This window comes from Asparagus officinalis, chromosome 7 (assembly GCF_001876935.1).
Source record: "Asparagus officinalis chromosome 7, Aspof.V1, whole genome shotgun sequence".
NCBI classification, from domain to species: domain Eukaryota; kingdom Viridiplantae; phylum Streptophyta; class Magnoliopsida; order Asparagales; family Asparagaceae; genus Asparagus; species Asparagus officinalis.
The window spans coordinates 44,133,968-44,153,812 of NC_033800.1; the positions used below are offsets into that span (position 1 = coordinate 44,133,968).

Genomic DNA, 19,845 nt, shown 5'->3' on the forward strand with positions numbered 1-19,845 from the left:
CATGCCGTTAAAAAAGCCAAGGTCTGTACGGAAAATGTCTCTGTCTGGATCGGTATCGGCCAAGAGGGCGCGAACATGCTCATATAGAGATGATCGAGATCCTGCAAGTAACAGTTTGGAAGGCTAAGAGATTATCAAATATGATAAGAAAACTTAAGAGCAGATTCCGAGCATACCAACGCCAGCGGAGGCCCCCTCAGATTGAGGTCTGATAGACTCTGAGATAACGGCAGGAGTAGTCATGGAGGGTATATCAACATCTATAGGCAGATCAGTCTCAGAAACTGTAGTGGCATCAGGCACAACGGCTGGTCCTATAGTTACACTTCCTTATTAGTCAAAATGGAAATTTAGACAAAATAAGGAGGATCAAGATGATAAGATCATCTACATACATGCAAATCCATCATCCTTAGGTACACGGGGAATGCCAGGAGTCATAAGGGTATCAGTCCCAGTGGCTGGTCCTATGATTACACCCATCTATTAGTCAAAATTAGACAAATGAAAAGGAGCACGATGTCTCTAGATCGTATGCATACCTGCAAGTCCGTCACTCCGAGGTAAACTAGATAGGCCGGGGATCATTACTGAATCGGTCTCAATGACTGGTACTGTAATATTAATCCTTCGTTAGTTAGACAAAAGATCAGGCAAAAGGAAGGGAATCAGATATATACCTGTGGATGAATCACTCTCAAAGGGTGGTCCCACGGTTTCTCTAGTGGCCTGTTCAGCCAGCATGTCAACTAATAATCCAATGTCAGGTCCCGAGAAACTTGGTGCAGAGACACGCCCTTGTTCTTCGAAACTTACATCATGAAAGGCCCCGTCCTCAACTGGCTTCTCTATTACAACATCTGCAGGATAATTTAAGTGTTGGATATATGTATAAGAAAATAGAGAAAGAAAGAAAAACTCAGAGATACCTGCAGAAGGAACAGAAAATTCTTTCTCCCCAATATCCATGCTTGGGTTCTTCAAGTTACCTGAAAGAGAGCGAAGCACAAAAAAAAGTAATGAATCTTGGATTCCCTAACTCTTCTAAATGCTACTCGAGGAAGGTATCACCGGAATTAGATATACCTGAACGTAGCTCAGTATCAAGGTTCATATCGACATCCATGGAATCGTTACGAATGGCGTCACACATCTGCTGCATGAAGCTATCCATATTATCAGAACCAGGGAATACAGGATCCGGTGGAAGTTCGCCGTCTTCATAGTATCCTGGAACATAAAACCTGGTTACAAATCCTAGAAGGTAAATCATCTTAAAGCAATAAGGACAACAAAGTATTACCTTCCTCTCCGTCGGCGATGTCTCCTAAATCCACTCCGTAGGGGTACCGACCAACGTGTGGTTTATGAGCGGTCTTCTTCTTTTTCGGAGTACCAGCCCTCATAGAACCAACGGGTCATTCGTGCATAGACTTGCCACGCGTCTCAACCTGTGTAGGAGCCTCGCTGCTATGCCGGGATCTTGCATAATGAGAAGCGATCGACTCCTGCTCATCGATTGTCCTACCTGGGGTGATAAGAGTCAGGATAAATGAACAATTGAGATTGAGAAAGAAGGCCAAAGAGCATGACAAACCTGCATTAAGTTCTTCTGCGTCAGGGTCCATATCCACATACTCCTCCTCAGAGGTCTCGTCCTCATCATCAGTAGGGAGGAGCTCTTCATCATCTTACATCCTGTCTCTGCTCAAGAGAGAAGGTTTGGCAGGCTTCTTCCTCTGCTTCCTAGCAAGCTCAGCCTTACGAGCAGCCATCATAGTGACTTGAACCAAGTGCTCAGACTGCAACTCTGAAAGACTCCTCACACATATGGACTCATTGGCAGAAAGAAACCACTTGCAGCTGAGGAAAGTGATCAACGGCTTCACCATGGTCCATAGACATGCCCGAACGCCGTCAATAAGCCCTCCTTCAATCTTCAAACCACGGCTCGGGTTCCCAACATATAGTTGGTCGTAGCCAAACTGACGAGCAAAACGGCTGGGGAGGTAAGGCTCTATATGGCAGTGGTTCTTCACCCGAAAAACGAGATACCCGACGCGGATGTTCACCAACCAGCGGAAACAACCAACGTCGAGAGCAGTCCGATTAGTTCTGGGCTTCTCCTCATCAATCAGCACATCACCATAGCGGCCCGAAAAGCGAGGAAAACACTTGAAGAACTCCCAGCTCTTACGAACTCGAAGCTCTCGTTGTACATCACTGAATGTTTTCCCGAGCCATCTGCTCCTCTCCAACAGCTGTACGAAAGGAACAGGGACGTCAACAATGCTGGGCGCGGACATCCACTTCTTCAACCAGAGGGCAAGATAGCCTGCTAGCAGAGTCCGGGGCTCAATGGACTTCTGTGCACGGCGAAGGAACGAACGAAACTTGGTTCCTGCAGGAAAAGCTCCCTCAGCACTGGCAATGGTGTAAGAACGAGCCTCAGCCTTCTCCATCAACTCATTAACGGCGGTAGGTGTCAGAACATCTAACTCACGAATGAGCTCGCTGGAATCACCCTCCAAGTTCTGGAACAAGTAGACAGCAAACTGCTTCAGGCTGATCTGGCTTTTCCTCTTTGTCTGAGAAGAAACCTTGATCAGAGAAGTATGATAATGGCAGGTGAGGTCCCAAAGAGTATCGTACATATCGGGAGTATCCTTCTTCAACCACTCCAATTGCTGGTTCGAGGGAAAGTACTCCTGGTATGGACAGTCCCCCATCGGAAGGCCAGAAACCTGATACATCTCATGCAAGGCCAACCCTAACTCTCCGCCGCTGGTCAGGAATGTGTTACTGTCGGGCATGTATGTCTCCAACAATGCCAAGAAATGGCGACAGCTGACTGGGAGCCCATACATGGTGGCTTGTATAGGTGCGTACAATCCACTGCTCTTCAAATTATCTTCCTAACGCCCCAAGACGTAGCTGGTCATGCGTGTCCACCATGCCTTGGGTTGTGAGAAAGCCCAACCATAGCATCTAAAATCTGGTGGAGGTAATCTCCTCCCAAGATGAGCCAGACGGTTCTTCACGGTAGGAGCGGCTGCTGATACCTCACCTGGGGGTGCAGTATTAAGACCCATAATCCCTGGTCGAAGACCGCTGATGTAATGATATCCAATAGAACCAGGAGTCTTATGTTGGGATGTATATCCACACTGAACTCGATCAGCATTATCGGTAAGACGCCAGGGCATCTGTCTCTCTACGGCCTGTCCCTCCAATTGAGTGAAAGAACACTAACGAGGAATGGAGGGGATATACAGGAGAGCTCCTTCATCAAGATTCAGCCAATGCTCCTTGGTAATAATCAACTTAGCAGGATCCTCAATATGATCTCCAAACAGAAAACTGGGCTTCTTTAAAGCCTGAGTAGAAACGGAATCCGCAGTAAAAGAAGCATCCGTAATCAGCTGGCGTAAGCAATGACGCCCTCCATCCCGTATCAAACGACAGGATTCGTCGGAGCGATCTCTGTCAAACTGAGGGAGGGGATCAATAGCCTGCATAATGGAAGCCGAAGAGAAGACTTCCCCGCTACAACCAGTAGTAGCATGAGAAGGAAGACTACCCGTGGGGAACTCGACTGCAACAAAGCGAGGATAGAATCAGAAAATCATCCATGAATTAAATCCATCTCATAAAAAAGCGAGATAAGATCATTCACAGGGTAATTGGAGAGACGATTTTGAGTGTCTTACACTGGAAGAATGGTATGCATCATCACGTAAGTAACGTGGTAACATACACCGGCCTATAAGGTGTAAGACGACATAAAATCGCCCCAACATACCAGAGGACTTGAATTAGCTAAGCAAAGCAAGTCCGAAACCTCAACCCCCGTGAAGGAAGGTGTCGGCCCTTCCCGAATGACCCACGAAGGGGCCAAACGAGGGTGTAACAGAACCACCAATATCCTGAAACCTCAATCCCCGCGAAGGAGGATGTCGGTTCTTCCTTAATGACCCGCGAAAGGATCAATCAGGGATACAGAAATAAAGATTCTCACCCCCGAAAAAGGATACCGCTGGAGGGGAGGATGCTGTGGGAACTTCTTCCTCGCTAGGTTGTGAACGGGAGCGACTCCTAGGAGGTCGAGGTCGACGTGGAGACATCGAAAACCTGCAATGAAAAGCAGCAAGTCAGGTACAATCTAAAATATGAATACACGAAATTTAAAAGGGAAATTAAGAACTTGAACTAAAGTCCTATGAATAAATAGGATTTTATAGTTAAAGTCTAATTAAACCTACAAATTTTGTGTATACAAAACAATGATTGTCATCTTGCGGTAAATTTTGGTGAAATACCCAAAATACCCCTCGTGTTCAAGGCTAAATTCGGGTCAAGGACACGCTCGAATTGGGTCATGGTCATCATATTTGATCATCTAGCACCCCCAATTTTGGTTAATTTTGCAAATAAACCCTTTTTGTAAAATTTAGCAGAATTTGCAAATAAACCCCTCAACAACTTTTGGTCCTCTTGCATAAAGCACCCCTCAAATTTTTGACCAAATGGGCATGTAATCCAAATCCTAATTCCAATCCTTTATTACATGAACACCACCTCAATTCTCCGGCCAATTTTGCAAATAAGCCCCCAAAAGGATTTCGGCCCATATTTGCACATAAAACCCTCAATAATTTGTGGTCTTTTTGCATGAAGCACCCCTCAAAGTTGTGACCAAGTGGGTCTAAAGTCCAAGCCTAAAAATTTCAGTCCCATTTTGCATAAAAGCCCCAAAATTTCAGTCCCATTTTGCGTAAAGGCCCCTACAAATTTCAGCCCTCTTTTGCACAAAAGCCCCCCAATTTCGGCCCTATTGCAATTTTTGCATAAAACTTCCAAATACTTGTGCATACACAACCCATCATCATGAGAGTAAAAAGTTATAATCTTGGTATGTAAATTCATGTTATTCCCCCATTACAAGCATAAAATGACAACCTTTTCAAAGAAAAGAGAGAGAGAGAGCTTGTGAGAGGAAGCTTACCCAAAACCAAGAAGCTTTCTTTGAACTTGAGAGTGAAGGAGGAACCCTAGTTGAGAGGGAACAAATTTCGGCCAAGGAGGGGATGCAAAAATCCGATTTTTTTTGGGGGAAGAGTTTCAATGGGTTTAGAGTTCTTCTTAAAAAAAATGGTGGAGGGATAGAAGGAGGAAGAAAGAGTTTGAGAGGGAAAAGGGAATCTCTTTTGAAAATATGGAAAGAAGGGGGAAAACAAAAGGGGAAACAAAATTAAAACAAGAAGAAAAGCTAAAGAAGGAAATAACCAAAGAAGGGAAAGGAAACAAAAAAAAAAAAGAGGCAAGAGGGGGGGTGTCTCGGCCATGGCCGAGACACCCAAGGGTGTCTCGGTTCTCGGCCTTGAACCGAGACACCCAAGGGTGTCTCGGCCAAGGTTGAGACACCCCCGGGTGTCTCGGTCCATTTCGAGCCCCCGGATCCCATTTCGAAGTCCGAATTTGCCTATTTTTTGTCGGTCGTTGGATATTTCGACGAAATCCACACTAATCAACACCGAACGATTCAAAACCCTAGGGTCAACGCCGGTCAACGCGTAACCCTAGGTCAACGCCGGTCAACGCGTTGCGACAAAAAGTCAACATTCGACGTTCGAAACCCTAGGTCAACGCCGGTCAACGCGTTGTGACAAAAAGTCAACATTCGACATTCGAAACCCTAGGGTCAACGCCAGCCAACGCGTAACCCTAGGTCAACGCCGGTCAACACGTTGCGGCAAAAAGTCAACATTCGACATTCGAAACCCTAGGGTCAACGCCAGTCAACGTGTAACCCTAGGTCAACGCCGGTCAACGCGTTGCGGCAAAAAGTCAACATTCAACGTTCGAAACCCTAAGGTCAACGCATAACCCTAGATCAACGCCAGTCAACGCGTTGCGACAAAAAGTCAAAGTTCGACGTTCAAAACCCTAGAGTCAACGCTGGTCAACGCGTAACCCTAGGTCAACGTCACTCAACGCGTTGCGACAAAAAGTCAACATACGGTGATCTGAAATCCTAAGTCAGCGCAATGTGACAAAGATAGTCAGTTCAAAATCAATGACACGAGCCAAACTCAACTCACTGGTGGTAGACTCGAGACCCCGACGACGGCCAAGCGGTAAACGCAGCGCCGGAAGAACTTCGGCTATTCATCAAAGCATTGAATAGACGAAAAATCAAAGGAGTCAAGGGTTGAAGCTAACTATAGGTCCTTTACGCCGACTGAAGGCTGGACCAATCACGTCCAAAGTATTCCAGCCTCTTCTATAAAAGAAACGAGTCTGGAACGCTTTGGAGGGGGTATCTGTAGGCATCAAAAAATTGCCTGTAGGTCTCCACGAACAACTCAGTGTTAAGGAACGACGATGAACGTCACTATCCGATTCACAGGAGTTCGATTGATATCGATGAACGCTTGAAGTAAATCAACGAACTACGTGAACTAACGAAGGTACGGGCTAATCGAGAGTCCCGCGATGTTTACAAAAGGAACAATGCCCTTCGTGTCTCATTCATTCAACAGATGATCCAACCATCGGAGCTGATAGAACTCCTTGTCGGCTTTCCAACGTACTTCGAATCACTCAAATCTGAGTCCAGACGAAGGAATTACAACAGAAACAGATGAAAACACCAAAAGGAGTATCTCGGACAAACGAGACACCCTTCGGTGTCTCGGCTAAGGCCGAGACACCCTTGGGTGTCTCGGATCAATAGGAGACACCCTAGGGTGTCTCCAATCAAGTAGAGACACCCTGGGGTGTCTCTAAGGAAGATTTGGGCTTTTAAGCGTTTTTAACCGCTCCGTTATCCTCTCAAGCCTATAAATACATGTCTTAGGCCTCATTTTTTCAGATCTGGAATTTTGGAGAATTGACGAAGCCCTGCCGGAGTGAAGAGTGATCGAGCACTTCAACACAAGAGAGTTTCTTCGTCAGATCTACATCACTCGCATCCGATCCTTAGTCTTATCCCGTTGTGGTAATTCTAAGAAGAGCAATTATCTCGCTTTTATCTAGATAGGTGCTTCAAGTTTCTAGATCTCCTCGCGGATCGACGAAGCTCTGGACCAGATCTGATTGCCAGGTAGTCCACGAATATCGACATCCCCATCACAGGCTAAAGACCCACGCAAGCAAGAGACGACGAACGGATCTTGTGTTTATTTTCAAGAAAGTTATAATTTTTTTATTCTTTGTTGTTTGAATTCATTTGTAACGTTTAAAGTTTAATGAAATCAATGATAAAGGCAACTTTCGACGAAAATAGACCCTAGTGAGATGCCGACACAGCGAGTTGGCTGAATCGGGATTTTGGCTATCCCAAGTGCTGAGTCGACCGAATTAGGTGTAACGTAGGATACTTGCATGTTGTGGACGAGAGATCTCAATTTGGTGATTTAAAAACCATAACAATTGGCCCCTTTCGCTTGGAGTAGGCTTGGACCAAGTTCGAGTGAAAAGATATTATAGTCTTGGACGGATATTGACATGCATTAAATGGGGGAACTGAAAAATCCCTTCAGATTTAACATGGCTGACGTCACCACACATTCTTTTGACTGTTGCAGCTCTACTTTTCGTGCCAAATTATGGGCTGTTCAAGATAAGTGGGTCGTGCCTCGATCCGAAAGATCCCGCTTCGGATTTTGAGAGTTAATCTCGGTCGTCGGCTAAATTCTTATTTGTCTGTTGAGATTTCGATAGTTATGGGTTCAGCTGCCTATAAATAAGGCTGGGACTATGAGAGAAGTGGTTATTGCTCTTTTAAATTTCACTTGAGAACTTGAGAGTCTTTCCAATCATCTTCTCCGGCGATCAATCATCCACCGTAAATAGCATCTTTTGATCCCATCGATAGCTAAACCCTGCTACGGGGTTTTGTTGGCCTTCTTGTTTTGATGATATTTAACAAACAATTTATCACTAATGTTGTTTGTCTAGTATTTATTTTTGATGATATTTAACAAACAATTTATCACTAATGTTGTTTGTCTAGTATTTATGTTTTCTTATTTATTATAGACAAACAACGTAGTTGGAGGATGGATGGAATAGAGCTTCAACAATCATATCCAAAGGTGGTTGGCAGAATGTTGGTGAAGCCCTTGCAATTCAAAGTTAAAGATCAAGTTCAAGCTTCATCTGTAAGTATACCAAGTCAAACTTATTGAAGATCAAGATCGGCTTGGGTAACTTAGTATAGATTTATATTATGTGTGTTTAATACTCTAAGCTCAATATCATATACACACACAATATTAGATTTTCTCACAAAATGAGCTATTTTGAGAAAACTTTGTGATATTATTTTATTGATCATGTTTACTTTATATTCATGTGTTATAATGTTTATGAAGACATTTCATAAAGTTTCAATATGCGTTTAAACTCTTTTTGTCAAAAACATGTTCTTAACAAATTCATATTCATGCATGTTTTTACAAAATAATAAGTTTTCACAATTGAGAAATGAAAATTGAGAAACTATTTTTCTAACATGTTTGTCTTCATGTTTATAAACATTTCGCAAAGTTTCATCAAGTTTGGAATTGATTTGTTATGTTTAATGGAATTTACAAAATCATGTTTTTCATTCGTGCATGTTCGTGCATGTTTTACAAAACAGATGAGTTTTTATAAATGAGAAGTGATATTCAATAAATTCTTTCTTTGACATATTTTTATCTACATGTTTAGAAACTTCTCTCAAAATTTTACTATTTTTGGAGTTGATTTACTATGCCCAATTGATTTTACAAAATCGCGTATGTCAGCAGTTTTTCAGAAACTGTAAATCTGTGTTCAAACATTTATTTCTCTCAACTGGGAAATGACTTTTCAGAAATTCTTTCTCTAACATGTTATTCTACATGTCTATAACCTTCCCAAAACATTTCATATTTTTTGGAGCTGTTTTACTATTTTTAATTAATTTTACAAAACTAAAACGCAGTGCTACAGTACCAGCGGTCGGCCGGTACGGTCGACCGCCAAACTCTCTGGACGTGGTTACTGTAGCACAACGGCTATATTTTTCAGATTTTGATATATCCGTTATTTTGTCTTTTTGCTTGGTTTTCTTGGGTTTTTTGGGCTTGCTTCATGAGCCTATATATACTCCATGCCATCATACTTCTAAGGGTACTCAAGAAATGTTTTAAACAAGGGTTTAAGTGTGTTTTAGTGTTTGTTTGGTTTGAAGATTGTTTTCACAAGTGGAGGAGATCATCTTCTTGTTTGGGCTCCAATCTCCATCTCTCCATCTTGTCATCTATTGGAGAAGTTTTCTAAACTCTATCTAGCTTTACATTTGCTTAGTTATTTGATTATCATTCTTTAAAGCTAGTTTTTATATTGAGTTTAGATTTGATTATATTATCTCATTGTTACACACACCCACTTGAGCTTATTGTATTTGCATACATAGTATATTAGGGTTGTGAGAGATTGTAACATTGAGTTTGTGCTTAATTGAGTTCTCATCTATTGTAGAGAACAAATTTATATTTGTTACATTGTGAGTGGTGTAAGGTTTTCGGTGAGCTAGAAAACCGAGTGTGTTGTGAAGTTTTCGGTGAACTAGAAAACCGAATGTGAGGAGTGAACGTTGATCTGCATATATATATATTTCATCATATAGGATATATCTCATTGTTTACATTGCTTATCCTAGCTCATATATCTTGTGGTATTTCATACTTGCTAGGATAACTTGTTAATTAATTTTAATTGGCATATAATCGGATTAGATTAGCATAAGACCCTAATCACCCCCCCCCCCTCTAGGGTCTAACAAAGTCGACTCACGAAGTGCAGCGGAGTTGTGATTTTTCTTCTGCTGAGTCGACTCATATAAGCCGACTCATTAGTCGACTCATAAGTCGACTCATGAGTCGACTCATAAGTCAACTTATGAAAGAGCCGTTGCACAGTAACGGGTAGTTTCCGGCAGTGTTTTCTGGGGGCATTTTTGGTCTTCTTCTTGGGGTTTTTGCTAAAGTTTTGGGTTCCTATAAATACCCCATTGCTCTTATTTTTCAGTTTAACAAAGAGAATTTTTTTAAAGAAGTTTAAGAAAGTTTTAAACAAGGGTTTAAGTTTTGTTTAATTGTGTTTAAAAGCTTTTAAGCATTTTCGAGTTTGAGTTTGTGAATTCAATTCCACAAGAGCTTGAGGAGATAATCTATTAGAGTTTGAGCAATCAACTATTCTCCCTCCATCTCTTGTCATCTATTGAGAAGTTTTCTAAACTCTTTTCTAGCTTTATATTTATTTGTTTGATTATCATCTTATTAAAGCTAGTTTTATATTGAGTTTAGATTTGATTAATCTCATTGTTACACACACCCACTTGAGCTTATTGTATTTGCATTCATAATATATTTGGGGTTGTGAGAGATAGTAACATTGAGTTGAGTCTAATTGAGTTCTCACCTTGTTTAGAGAACAATCATTTTTTGTGCTTAACTTGTGAAGTTTATTTTGTAATACACTTGTACACCGAGAGGAGTGTGTGGTGAGAACGGAGTCGATACCAAGAGGAGTGACGTCGGTGGCCTAGTGAGAGGTGATAATTTTGAGCACTTGAGGGAGTCGATACGTGAGGACCAGCACTTGAGATTGTAGCATGTGTATGTACTTTGTGAGGATTTGTGAGGGTTGTCGATTGACTTGATAATCGAATGTGTAGAGTTTTCGGTTAGCTAGAAAACCGAGTGTGTAGAGAAGTTCCGGATTTCAAACCGGGTTGTGTAGTGGATTCTCCCCGAGAGTGGGGAGCGGAGACGTAGGACAGAAGGTCCGAACTCCGTGATCATTTCCTTATGTTTGAGTTTGGCATTGGCGTATTTATTCTTGCATATTGTTATATCGTCATTGTTGCATGATCATTTTGTTTACTCTTGTTTATATTGTTTATCCTTGCACATATCTTGTAGCATATCATACTTGATAGGATATATTTGTTAATTAGTTTTAATTAGCATAAAACGGGATTAGATTAGCATAAACCCTATTCACCCCCCCCCTCTAGGGTTCTTTCATAGCGACCTTAGGGTCTATCAGATGTGGGAAATTCTCAACAATAAGTACCTTACGAAGAGTGTTGAGAACTGTTTGCACTTGCTGTGAAGATTATTCAGATTTCAGATATCCAGAGGCACCTCGCTTGCGGCTCATGTGAACAACTATACTAAGTTATTGTCTGACTTAGCGAACGTGAATGAGAAGATCACGGATGAGTACAAGGCTATTTTTTTGTTGGGCTCTTTACCGGATGAGGAGTATGATATCTTCGTGCTTACTTTGTTGAACGGGAGATCTTCTATCACTTATAGTAAAGTGACTAACGCATTGATGAACTATGATTTGAGGAGGAAGGATAAGGAGACTTCCCGTGCTAGTACTTCAGGAGAGGTCTTGTCGACGAGAGGTAAAAGCCCATATCCGAAAGGTGAAAATAGAGGAAGGTCAAAGTCAAGAGGTCGTCACCAGCTAGGAAAAAACCAATGTGCTTTTTGCAAGGAACAAGGGCATTGGAAAAGAGATTGTCCAAAGATCAAAGAGAAGGAGAATGGTAAGAAAAAGGTCCCGAAGGCCAATGAGGTGAACCATTTGGATTACTCCGGAGGTGATTCAAGATTTTCTCTTTTGAAAAGAGAAGGAGAATGACAAGAAAAAGAGAAGGAGAATGGCAAAAAAAAGAACCGATGATTCGAGTTTTTCTCTTTTGATTACTCTGGAGGTGGACCATTTGGATGCATCGGATTGGATGCTTGATTTTAACGCTACTTATTATGTGACCTTTAAGCGAGATTGGTTTGCATCGTTTGAGAGACTCGATGGGGACGTTGTTGTTATGAAAAACGATCAATCATGTGGTATTTGTGGGATAGGTATCGTGTGGATTCGGATGCACGACGGAGTAGTCCATGAATTGAAGGAGGTGAGATTTGTTCCTCAGCTAAAGAAGAATCTTATCTCAGTTGGAGCTTTAGAGGCGAATGGATTCAAGGTGACTTTTAAGGACGCTGTAGCAAAGGTTACTAAGGGATCTTTAGTGGTAATGAAGGGAGTCTGCAGTCGGAGCCTATATTATCTGAAGGGAAGCACTGAGGTTGGCCAGGTTTCTTTAGCTATTTTAGAGGCGGACATGAGCAAGCTTTGGCACTACAGGTTGGGGCATACAGGAGAGAAGTCACTGTAGGCTTTGTGCAAGCAGGGGCTATTAAAAAGAGCCAAGAGTGAAAAATGAGTTTCTGTGAGCACTGTGTTCTTGGCAAGAAAACAAAGGTGAAGTTTGGAACTGCTATTCATAGGACGAGGGGTATCCTGGACTACATACACACAGATATTTAGGCTCTCACCAAGACGGTATCACTTAGTGGTCGATATTGGTTCATCATATTTGTTGATAACTATTCTAGACATTGTTGGGTGTACACCATGAAGCATAAGAATAAAGTCCTAGATTTTTTGTGGAGTGGAAGAAGAGATTAGAACTGCAAACTGGGAGAAAGATCAAGATATTACGATCCGACAATGGCGGCGAGTACACTTCAGACCCCTTTCAGCAGCTATGTCGAGACGAGGGCATAGAGAGGCACTTCACAGTTAGTTATACATTGTAGCAGAAAGAGGTGGTAGAGAGGCTGAATCGGTCTTTACTGAAAAAGGTCTGATGCTTATTAGCGCATAGTGGTTTGGAGAAGATCTTTTGGGCTGAGGCACTTTCATATACGAGCCACCTCATTAATAGGCTGCCTTCATCTGCGATTGAGGGGAAAAACCCCTATGGAGATGTGGTCGGGAGAGACAACACATGACTATGACCAGCTTAAGGTATTTGGTTGCCCAGCATATTATCATGTTAGAACTGATAAGTTGGAACCTCAAGCTAGGAAGGTCATATTTGTAGGATTCAAGCATGGTGTCAAAGGATGCAAGCTTTGAGATCCAATTGATAAGAAGATTGTACTGAGTAGGGACGTCACGTGCGATGAAGCTTCTATCTTAAAGCTTCCCAGCTCTCATCAGGTAGAGAGCGACACGACAGAGGAGATATCGCAAGTGGTGGAGATCGATGCAGCTCCACAGTATCCAGATAGTGAAGTATCCATTAGAGTATCGACTGAGGTGACGTCAGGTAAGCACGAAGGTGACACGGAGGATACGGGTACTGATGTGTAGGATCAGGGACCGATGACTCAGGTTCAGGATTCTATTGTGGTTCGGAGACAGAGGAGAAACATACGGGTGCCAGCATGGTATACCGACACAGTTGCATATGCACTTCCGGTGGAGAGTATCGATGAGATGGTGCCTACTATATTCAGAGAGGCCGAACAGAGTTCGGAGGCTGGTTCGTGGTAGGTAGCTATGCAGGAGGGGATGGAGTCTCTTCATAAGAACGATACATGGGAGCTTGTTAAGCGTCCAAAGGGGCGAAAGGCGATTGGTTGCAAGTGGATATACACGAAGAAGGAGGGCATTGAGCGTACTCCATTAAGGTTCAAATCTAGGTTGGTTGTGAAGGGCTATGTACAGGAGGAAGGTATTGACTATAATGAGGTTTTCTCTCCGATAGTGAAGCACTCTTAGATTCGGATTTTGCTAGCTTTGGTGGCATAGTATGGATTAGAGCTAGATCAGTTGGATGTGAAGACGACATTTCTTCATGATGATCTTGATGAAGAAATATATATGACTCAACCATTGGGATTACGAGCTACAGGGAAAGATAAGTTGGTTTGCAGGTTAAAGAAATCGCTATACGGTTTGAAGCAGTCACCTCGACAGTGGTATAGGCGATTTGATGGTTTTATACTTGGACATTCGTACACTCGGAGCCAGTTTGATCTTTAAGTGTATTTTCGTAAGTTAAGAGGAGGTGCGTACATTTATTTGTTGCTTTATGTCAATGACATATTGGTTGCCTCTACTTTCAGGTCGGCTATAGATGAGTTGAAAGTTTAGCTTTCAAATGAGTTTGAGATGAATGACTTGGGTGAGGTCAAGCACATTTTGGGAATAGAGATCGGCAGAGACAAGAAGAATGGCAGAATTTGTTTGATACAGGTAGCTTATTTGAAGAAGGTTTTATAATGATTTTATGCTAGAGAAGCCAGTTAGTATACCATTAGGAGCCTATTTGAAGCTTTCAGCTGGTCTTTCACCAAAGTCAGCTGAAGATCGAGAGTTGATGTCAAAGACTCCATATGCAAGCGTGGTTGGGAGCTTGATATACGCGATGGTATGTACGAGGCCGGATTTGTCACAGGCGGTGAGCATAGTTTCGAGATACATGCATGATCCAGGAGTGGGTTATTAGGACGTCGTGAGATGGATTTTAAGGTACATTAGAAGTACGCTCAATGTTGGTTTGGTTTATGAGCGGGACACTATAGGTGGACAGCTATGCATTGGCTATGTTGATTCGGATTATGTCAGTGATTTGGATAAGCGTCGGTCTATGACGGGGTATGTATTTACTTTGACCCGTACGCCGGTGTGTTGGAGATGCACCTTACAGTCGACGGTGGCTTTGTCTATAACGGAGGCAGAATATATGGCGATTACAGAGGCTGTGAAGGAGGCTATTTGGCTTTAAGAACTTTTGGAAGAACTTGGTATATCGCAGCGGTCTATCACTATTCATTGTGATAACATGAGTGCTATCTATTTGGCGAAGAATCAGGTTTTTCATACGATGACGAAGCACATTGATGTTCGTTATCATTTCGTTTGAGATGTTCTTGAAGATGGCGATGTGGAAATTGTGAAGGTCCACACGAAGGATAATCCGGCGGATATGCTCACCAATGTGGTTCCGAGCAATAAGTTTGATCATTGTCGAAACTTGTTACACAATCGTGATTGTTGAGGCCGTTGACGGCCATTTGGATGAACTACGAACGGCTTGATCCCTTGGGAGAGGGGGTACGTAGGCAACCACATTAGTGCAACCGAGTTTGGAGAGACGACGCATTGGTGCTCATATTGGTGTCGGCTCAATGTTGCGAACACTTCGCCGAGGTGAAGAATTATGAAAACGGCGAAGGAATTAAGAAAAACGTGAAGAATAAGCAAAACAGACTCCACCACACCCTGGTGTGGTGTCTGCCACACTGGTGGTAGAATCTGCCCTGTTTGTCATGGGTGTGGTGTCTGCCACACCCTGATGTGGCAGAATCTGCTCTGTTTGTCATGGGTGTGGTGTGTGCCACACTAGGGTGTAGCAGACTCGTTTTTAGAATCCTAATCTATTTGGGATTGTGTTTTGTTATAAATAGAACCATATTTTTTAGGGTTTCTAAAGGAGAGAATTAGTATTATTTTGAGCACTTTGAGAGGGAGATATTGTGAGGGAGTTGACAGCTTTGGTTAGGGTTATATTTGAGTGATTTTGTGAGTTGTAACCCGTTATATTTCTCCTCCATATAGTGAAATCTCCCCATCCTCTTTCCATGGACGTAGGCAATTGCCGAACCACATAAATTCTTGTGTTTATGTGTGATTTTGACCATTATTTTGTAAATTGCACTCGTGTTTAGTTTTTGGTTTTTGGTTTTCTTCTCTCATCACTCACCGACTCGTTTGGTTGTCGAGCACACTTCCGCACGGCGCGCAACAAGTGGTATCAGAGCACAACCCCCTAGACTAATATATCAATAGTAATTAGTTTGTGGACCTCTTATTTTGACTAAGGATACTTCAAATAAAAAAAAGCATGGGGGTTCTACGGCTAGGGGTGAAAATGAACCAAATAGTTAATAAATAGTTTGATAATTTATTGATCACACAAATATTTCTTAGTGTTCCAATTTACTAACGAATAAATTTTAACTAAATGTATATTTAATTTGTTTGTCTATCAAATATTTGTTTCAAATTTTATCATTTTATAATTGCACATATGATACTATATTTTAACCCACTTCCCATTTCTATTTAAAATTTATGTGCTGATTTTAAGACTTAAATAAGGTTAAATATGTTTTCTAATTAAAATTTTGATTTAAATATATATATTATATATTATAAAAGAACAATTTTTATTTATGAATAAAAATATTATAAAATTAAATTCTTTAACGGAATAAATATACTTTGATATTCGATAAGTATTCATAAATATTCATGAATATTTATTAAATACCAAGTATTCGAGTTCGAATTCAAAAAACTATAGATATGAATATTAGAGTTCGCATTGGAATTCAATAATTTTAAACAAATACAAATACAAACATCTTAGTATTCGATTCGATCATTTACCGTCCTATCTACGGCTCTAGTAGGCCGCCCCTTGGTTTCATTTCGAGTTCTTCTTTGAATGCAGAATAGACATTTATATTGTAAAATTTTTAATTCTATATCATTCATGCATCACGATTCTTCAAGTACTGCACCTTGAGTTAAGTCAAAGATTCCCTCGCATTTTTGTGCACTTAGGAAAAAGTAAAGTGTTTGCTCATAATCATTCTTGAGCATATCAGATATTATTTAAAATAATGTCTAGAACATCTCAACATAGTGTCAAATATAGAATTATTTTAAGCTTTTATTCTGCTTATTTAGGAGAAAAGAATATTAGTAAAAGCACATGTGAAAAAAATAGTTTGGCTGTATTTATTAGCTTCTTGTGAGGGAAAAAAGAAAGAGGCAAAAAAAAAGCAAGGGGAAGATATATTTTTCCAGAATTATACTCTCAGTATAATTAATAAACCAAAAAAAAGGCAAATTTGTTCCAAAATTTTAATATCTTCTTAGATGATTAGTATTTGAATTGTAAAGATGGTGATAAAAAGAGATTATTTTAGTCCCCTTGTTGGATACTCTATTTAAAATTAGTTTCTACAGGATAAAAAAAATAAACACGGACTGGGATAGTGGGTCTAATCTATTTTAAAATACTATCATTACTTAAAACAAGCAAACAAACAAACAAATCGGCCTTATAAGAGTAATGGATAGTGTTGATGCTCGTAAACAAACAGTCGATGGGGGTTTCCCGCTGTCGGATGTAGTTTCGATCCTGGTGACGGTGGGAAAGAAGGAGAGGATGAATGTTGGGGTCGACTCCTCCTCTAACTTTATGTCTGTTTCTGAGCGCGCGGGGTGGACTGATAGCCTGCACATGCAAGAATAGTAGGAATACGGGGCTAGTTTCCCCCGTAGTACCTATGACGGTCAAGTCAGTTGATGAACTTCGGGAGGAATTGTTGAGAGGCCCCTGAGCCATTGAGATCCTTGCACGAGGTTTTTTCTCTAGAATTATTAAAATGCTCTGGATGAAAAAGATTCCGAATGGGAATAAAGCTAAGGTGTAAGAAGAAACAGATATCCAAAAAAAACTCTCCTACTCTTACCTTCCTTACCTCTTTTTATAGCCCTCTTATCTCTGCGAGTTTGACCTTCGGCTTTTGTTGACTACACATAGGAGGCGGTTTGAAAGGTGAACAGGCAGGCTGCTAAGTCATCTTTCTTCCTCCAGGTGTCGGCAGACGACTAGGAGGGAAGTCATTCAGTGTCAGGGAAGAAATGTCTTCTCAGTGCTCTGGGTTTGTCAGATTACGCAGGGTGTAGGGTAGGTCGGCTGCGTGGCCGTCTTTCTCTCTCCAGGTGGCGGCTGGGAATTGGAGGAGAAATCATTCGTGCACAGAGAAGCATCATGGCAATTCTCTGGGAAATGACTTGTAAGCCGAATAAGCGGCTGGTGCACGAGGGTTGTCAGAATGGAGATCTTGATGGGACTAATCAGTACTGTTGTGTCGATTAACGTCTGAAATGATCTTGGTTGGCTCTTATCCCTTTGGCCAAGACGGGTTGATCTGTGAGTCGTCATTATGATTTGGCGACTCGGTAGTCGAGTCGTCTGCTCAAGGGGTCGTCTTAATTGCGAGGGGTCGACTGATCCCGTTCTTCAAGTCGGTCATGATGACCTGTCGATCGGAATAAGGCTTGTCTGCTCGTCTAACCGAGGGACTTGGTTCTGACTGGGCTTTTGAGCCTCTAAGTTGATTCGGACCGTAGCTTGCTTGGGCTTATGCATGTATTTTTTCGATACTTCTATTTTGGTGTGGTGACTGATCATAACAGATGGAAAGGTGAGAAAAAAGATTTGCACAAGAAATGATTTTGTTAATTAAATAGGCCGCTAACCATAAGTTAGTTCATTGTGCTTATTTTTCCTTTTTTGGTCAAGAGAATTGCTGGGACCGTGACAGTTGTAAGGCTATGAGGCGGATAAGAGGATTCGCGAGTTCTCGTGTTCTTTCTAGATGCACTGGGAACATTTTCGAGTCTTTTCCGTCATTGCCTGGGAGAGGTGATCCTCTAAAGTCTGGAGGGGCCCAGGCACTTCGAGATCCTTCCATCCCCACCTATATAATTTTTCCCGCACCTGGCCTTTTTATCAAATCAAAGAAACAAGCTATTCGAATTCCCAAACCTAAAGGAAAACTTCTGTCGTCTGTTTAATTTTTTGTCAATTCGAAGAGAGATGGCTCTAATTCCTCAAATCTTTGGTCAGAGGAGCAACGTCTTCGACCCCTTCTCCCTCGACGTCTGGGATCCTTTTCAGGGCTGGCCTTTCAACTCTCCTCGCTCCCTTGCTGATCGTTCCGGTGCCAGCGGCGCTCTCAGCGAGACCTCAGCCTTCGCCAACACCCGCATCGACTGGAAAGAGACGCCTGAGGCCCACGTCTTCAAGGCCGATCTCCCCGGGATGAAGAAGGAAGAGGTGAAGGTGGAGGTCGAGGAAGAGGCCCACGTCTTCAAGGCCGATCTCCCCGGGATGAAGAAGGAAGAGGTGAAGGTGGAGGTCGAGGAAGGAAGAGTTCTGCAGATCAGCGGAGAGCGGAGCAAGGAGCACGAGGAGAAGAATGACAAGTGGCACAGGGTCGAGAGGAGCAGCGGCAAGTTCCTGAGGAGGTTCAGGCTGCCGGAGAACGCGAAGATGGATCAGGTGAAGGCGGCGATGGAGAACGGTGTGCTCACTGTGACCGTGCCTAAGGAGGAAGTCAAGAAGCCCGAGGTGAAGGCCATTGAAGTCTCTGGGTAATATGATACTAGGATTCGTATAGTCGGTTTTATTTCTGAGTATGATCCGTTGGTATGTTGTGAGTCAGGTCGAAGGTTTGTGTGAGTGTCTAGTTATTTGCGTCTGTGTGAGTTGAGGTCTACATATATCATGTAATAATCGTATGTTGATTATGAGTTTAAATTGAGGTATCTAAAGGTATGGAGCTTGAATGCTAAATATTTTTGCTAGATAATTGGTGTGTGAGGGATAGGAGTGTATTTGGTACGGATACTGTTCGGATATGATGTTTGTCATATTCATATCCGCTTCCTCTTTTCGATTATGGATTCGGATATGAATATAACTTAGTAAAAAAAACTCAACCATATCCGTTAAAATCGAATACGCTTATACATGAGGATATATAAGTGAATATACATGCAGATACAAAACGGATAAAAAAATTAGATATTGTTGATAAAAATATAGTTTATGTGATATCAAAGTGTGCATTAATATATTCATTATATCTAAAAAGATAAGATCAGATATCTTGATCGTTAAAATTAACATTATACCCATAATCTAAATGCTAAAACTATTATACCCATAATCTAAATGCTAAAACTATTGTAACAATATGACGAATATGGATATTTCGGATACGATTTCGGATATTCTACTATGAAATTATATTTGTAATTATATTTTATCGGTTATAGATTTGAGCAATCATATTTGTATCCTAACGAATACGTTAAGGATATTTTCTCGGTTACGGATATGGTTTAGTACCCCTA

At 41.7% G+C, this 19,845-nt stretch overlaps 1 protein-coding gene across 3 annotated transcripts; it reads left to right on the forward strand.

The window, feature by feature from the left end:
• LOC109850680 (18.1 kDa class I heat shock protein-like) lies at positions 18,425-19,293 on the forward strand. Of its 3 annotated transcripts, none has more exons than XM_020420737.1 (2): positions 18,425-18,775; positions 18,845-19,293. In XM_020420737.1, exons 1-2 carry the CDS (start codon positions 18,524-18,526, stop codon positions 19,082-19,084), a joined length of 492 nt encoding a protein of 163 aa, XP_020276326.1. In that variant the 5' UTR covers positions 18,425-18,523; the 3' UTR covers positions 19,085-19,293. The 3 variants fall into 3 exon arrangements, with proteins under 3 accessions (XP_020276326.1, XP_020276327.1, XP_020276325.1); XM_020420738.1 differs by having other exon boundaries at positions 18,425-18,763; positions 18,833-19,293; XM_020420736.1 differs by having other exon boundaries at positions 18,425-18,718; positions 18,788-19,293.